General features: G+C 44.0%; 1 protein-coding gene across 1 annotated transcript in view; it reads left to right on the forward strand.

Annotated features, from left to right (window-relative positions):
* T265_03059 (hypothetical protein) overlaps window positions 1-5,287 on the forward strand; it is a gene marked incomplete at both ends in the record, with an annotated part of 38,530 nt that continues 33,243 nt past the window's right edge. The window contains 3 exons of the mRNA XM_009167448.1: window positions 1-118; window positions 2,103-2,348; window positions 2,737-2,793. Coding sequence (XP_009165712.1) covers window positions 1-118; window positions 2,103-2,348; window positions 2,737-2,793 — 421 coding nt within the window. The remainder of the gene's footprint in view (window positions 119-2,102; window positions 2,349-2,736; window positions 2,794-5,287) is intronic.

Here is a 5,287-nt window from a genome sequence, read left to right on the forward strand (position 1 = left end):
ATGGCAAGCAACGGTTTTCAGCCTCAGTTCATATCAGCCGGCTTCATCATTGAGCTAGTCGAACCGCGTGCCCATTATCCTGGTCTTTTCGGTTCCCACAGTGTTGTGTCGTCCGGAGGTAACCCGTCAACTCGTGTAAGGAAGAAGTCAAAGTCGAGCACAGGAACAGGTCTTTTTCTCCGCGAAGTAAAGCGGTTTATATACATAGGAAAAAATGGCATGAATTGGCTGAGACTTTCTCTTCAACCGAATAACCAATAGGGACCAACATTTATGCACGATCGAGCAGAAAAATAACGAAATGCAACGACCAATAGGAGTCACACGTGACAGCGGAACGAGGATAAATCAGTAGGGACTCAGCACGATCAATCTGGTGGCTGAACGTGTGGTGACGACAAATATAAGCAGAATGTGAGAATTGACCAGAAACGATCAGTCCGTAGTTAAGGCGACATTTTTAGACAATTAACAGTTCCGTTCTGGTAACACACAGCTGCTGTAGTTTTTCACCTAATGAGCATGTCCCGTTTTTACCTTCCTCTCTGTTGCGTTGTTGTTTGCCGTGACAAGGCTGTAGCGACCGATCGGGCTCCATTTGGCACGTTCTCCAAAATTTGAGAAGTTAACCAATATTAGTACAAAAGATATACACTCAACGTGATGACAACGACCAAGTCAGTAATCCGTAAGAAGCTAGATAAGAATAATCCAGAAATGTATAGAGCGGAACAGACGTTGAAGGTAGTTACGTGTTTTGAGCTATCCTTAATACAGTCGGATCAAACAAAATGGAGGGCCTCAAATTAGGAAATATCATAAACATTTCAGCGGAAAAGGAGAGTTCGAGTGTGTCATGTTGAGAAGATTGATTCTAGCCCCACGCAAAGTTAGTTAGCAGCCTTAAACGGACTTCGAATGTGCCCAAAGAAGTCGTTAGTCGAATGTTCAGGCTGGTCAAAGGAGCAAATGGTTTCGGTTAAAAACCGCAGCAGAAGGAAAACATATCAACCTTGGAAGCGCGCCAGGATAGATCAGAAGCAATACCGAGTGGCTCAATTATGAAACTTCTAACTGTCAGTTGATCAATCCACCTACTCACCCTCTTGCTTGCTACCTCGGTCTCTATGTCCACACCTTCCTTAAACTACGCAACAGCTTTTGACCTGGCCATGTGCCCTCTGGCGGCCTGACGTTCAATGCAGCTCAGGCAATGACAATCGCTTTCGTCGCTATCTGAATGTACTGTAAACGCACCGGACAGAACCCCAAACCCCACTAGTAGTTATTCATTGCGCCCACATACAACCCTCAACTTGTCTCTGGCTGCAGGGTCACCCGCCACAAATACACTCTCTTAAAGGCTAATGTTTCTTAGTACGCACCGGACGCTAGTGTTCTCATCCCATTCCTTTCTTAACCCCTTCTGCCTAAGCCTCGAAATTCGGCAGTAGCTCCTGCAACCGCAGCGTATGACCACCACTCATTCCATCTGGTTGGCCCTTGGCTCACACCTGCATGGTCCACAATCTCTATCGAAATTACTTTCGACCCTTAGTGGCCCGGCTGCGTCAACCCCGTTTCTAACCAAGATACAGGCGCCATAATCATGCTTCTCCCCAGATCAAATGCAGCTACTTTTACCTCCGTTGCTCGGCTGTCCAGAATTTGGAGTATATCAGTGCTATGACGGTGCGTCACCGCTATACCTTATCATGCCTCGGTTGGCACGTTCCCCACAAGTTAGAAAACAAAACTATTATTAATTTCACTGCCAAGCAACAGATGGTCTCCATTTTTTTATTGACATAACAATCACCCCGCTCCAAGCATGGGTAACTTGCCGTTGTCAATCACGTGACAAAACGCCGTGCGGGATTGGTTTGTCAATCTGAGTAACATTTCTTTCGGGATCCTAGTATGAACCTGATCTATACTCAACCGGCTGAAGAGGTGTGTATTGTGCAAGAGTCAACGAATATTCAACTCCATTACTAGTAAGTCTGTTAGAGACCTTTCAGAATTAATCCCTAACAAGAATAAATCTGATGAGTTTGCTGGGGCAGCACACATTCATGCAAGTTATTCTATATTTGCCTCAGATAGCGCTAATCCGCCACTCAAAGGTCCCCTCTTCCTGTGCTTCAAGTGGAAGACAGTTGGATTCTTTCTTCGGCGATGCCGTACGTACTCAACTAGCGTACTTGTGCTTTTCCGGGCGAGATCTAGTATCGCGGTCTGTTTTTGTGTATTTTATTGTCGGACTTCTGATTTACAGAAGTTCCCTGTCTTACCAAATACCAGCCCATACTACGTGTTTCATGTAGTTACCCTCTTGAAGAATATTTGTGATCTGTTCTATGCTACATACAAATCCTTTTGAACAGCTGTTGGTCCGGTCGCCTGCTCGCTGGCTCCTTTGGGGCGAGCACGTGGCAACTTTCAGAATTTTCTGAACAATGTTATACTTGAGGCTTTGCCGCACAAACTGTGGGGAAGTTCGCACAAAAGACAGAAGAAGAAAAACCATGACGGAAGGTTGACAAACTAGTGAGCAATTAGGATCCGAACAGAGATCTCCTTACACACTAGAAAATTCTTTAGTTCACAACAAGTAGGTGCACGGTATTCGCACAATGGTGGTGAATTTTCGAAAGCTAAGACTTTCCCTGATGGGTTAAAGCAACCGGGCAATTAAGCCCAGAACACTAGTCTAAGTTTTTGATCCCCATTTAGGCATCCCGGGGTCTCAGCGATGCTGGGAACTTATTCCACAAGATATTTCTCCCCGAGGTAAGATTGCATCAGTGGCAGATGAAATTTGGCGGACTGCAAAAATATGAGCGTAGATTGAGATAGTTTTCAATTTGAGCAAATACGCAACAAAGTCCAACGTTTTAGTGCAAAAGTTTTACTCCACACATAAAGTTTTTTAGCTAAGAGCGTTGTGCGGTTAATGGGCTCCTACTAGGTGAGGTCCGGAGAATTTGCAATGGAGCGACCCCGCAGATTTTGTTACCGCAACTGGGAATCCCGAATAGCCGCACCCCGTAAACGTCCACTTGAACTCGTTCTAAGTTCCACTAAGAAACCACAATTCGAACTGTGACCCGTGAGGCGAATGTCCAGACCTGGTAACCTTTGTCTAATTTTGTTAAAAAAGATCAGTTTTTGAATTTACTCTCGCGCGGTTATTCCGAGCTGGCGTCAATGCCGTTATCTCTTGGGAGAGTTCTATTCACAGTTTGGATTCTTGTAATTCTGAGTACGTCCAATAGCATAACGTGAACTCATAATACTGCACTTTTCCTTATCTTAGCATAATACACCGGCAGCTCGCTGAACCAATGTAATTTAGAAAGAACTGTAATGAATCTACCGGTAAATCCGTTTACTTGCTGGCTGAACCACTTAAAGATACCTCCTTCTCCGTAAGGGGGAGCACAACAGTCTAATGTTCGTGACCTTAACACTGCGTGCAGCTGTTGTGAGACAATAGTTATGTGACACTAACAGTTACGTAGATGGCCAACCAATGAACGAAACCCCTTCGATTTTCTTATTCTCCTAGCCGAGTTGTTTGGTCAACACAACATGCCACTAGGAACTAGGTTGCTGAGCATTACTCCGCCAAGGGATTCTGTGACATGGAAGAGGACATGTTCTAAAACATTCTACAAAAAATAAACTTCTCCGGTATACACTTAACAGAAATTCAAAGCTGACATAGTGAATCGAAATCTACTAGACAACTCAATGAAAAGTTCTCATCTGATTCGTTGTTCTCCTGAGTTAACTGGTACTATCGTCATATCCCCAAGTGAACATAATTATTGGAGATTCTTCCGGGGTTAACAATATAGGACAGTCTAGCAAGGCCTTAGAAACTTCTCTGTTATCAAGGCAGTGAACTAAGAATTACCCAAATTTGCCTTGGGCACGAGGCCGTGTTTACTGTTTACGTGTGGTAATTCACCAACACTCGAGTTGATCTAGGTTTTTCAGATAAAGTTTTGCCATTGGGAGCAATCGCCACTTGTTACGGTTCGGTCACGCAGCGAGCAAACAATATGATATGCGGATTGTAGCAATACTCTATTCCCAGCTATGTTGCTTGATCCAAACTCCTAGCACGGCGGATAGTAAAAAGACGAAAAACCTCGGACACAAACTTTAATGATCCAAAACCACGCGATCAACAGGCGATGTCCCGAGCTTCCGAACTCAAGTCAGTAAAAAGATGGTATCGTGTAATAAGTCGTCGGATTTAAATTTCTTGGAATATCAATAGGCCATTGATTTATTCATAGTTTGACCTTGAAGATGCCGGAAGTTCGCTGGCACATATAAAAATACAGCGTTTTTTGGGGGGTATTGATATCCCAAAAAATTCTGATATTCGTTTTGCTGCAAGCCTGGAATGGAACGAGGAGTCAATCCTAGTCCACAGTGTTACTTAGAATTGCTCTTTACTGAGTGGTGGGAGGAAACAATAAACGGATTTATACCTTGTGCAGCACATACCGATAACTGTCATCATCGACAGCATGACATCAGTGTTCAACATCGACGCTTCACTGCCGTACAACCGTGGTTTATTTGAAAGCCTTATTGTAAAGAAAAGAGCAAAGGTGGACGGAGGAAGGACTTAGTGCTAGCTTACCACAATCATTCTGAGGTGTCCATAACTCCAGACATTCACTCAGGCAATCTGGATAGAAACTGACAACAAGAACGCCACTGACATCGGTTGGCAGCCATATCTTGTAGTGTCTCCAACCTGGCACAGTAAGGATCACGCGGTCTCTATCCTGGAAGGCGAGTAGCACTAAAAGCACGCAAGCGTTCCATGATCTCCTTCATACTCCTCTGCCAAGTCAAGGGTTGACCACCTCTCTGTTTACACCAGTCTGAATTGGGCATGGAAAACAGCACTCTCTCCGGCAAAAAATGATTACGGCCTGAAGGCTTATCTACATGCGGTCTAGTTATCCAACTGAAAGGAACATGGCTAAAAGTTAAGTTTGTCAAGTTGTTTCATTATTGCCAAAGTGCATCCTTGCGATGTGCGCTTTTGCAGACTCGAAAAGTCTTTATCCATGGAATTTACTGGGAAAAGATTACCACATAAAAGAGTGTTGGTTTTTCGGTTGGTTCTGAAAGCCATGTGGCCCTAAGTCGGAAAAAAATTATTGGCAAAATTCTGTTACTTTAAAATTGCCAAAAGTAACAAGGCAATCAATACAAGATGTCATAAGAGGGTGAAAGAAGATAACGAGAACATTTG

This window comes from Opisthorchis viverrini (assembly GCF_000715545.1).
Source record: "Opisthorchis viverrini unplaced genomic scaffold opera_v5_41, whole genome shotgun sequence".
NCBI lineage: Eukaryota > Metazoa > Platyhelminthes > Trematoda > Opisthorchiida > Opisthorchiidae > Opisthorchis > Opisthorchis viverrini.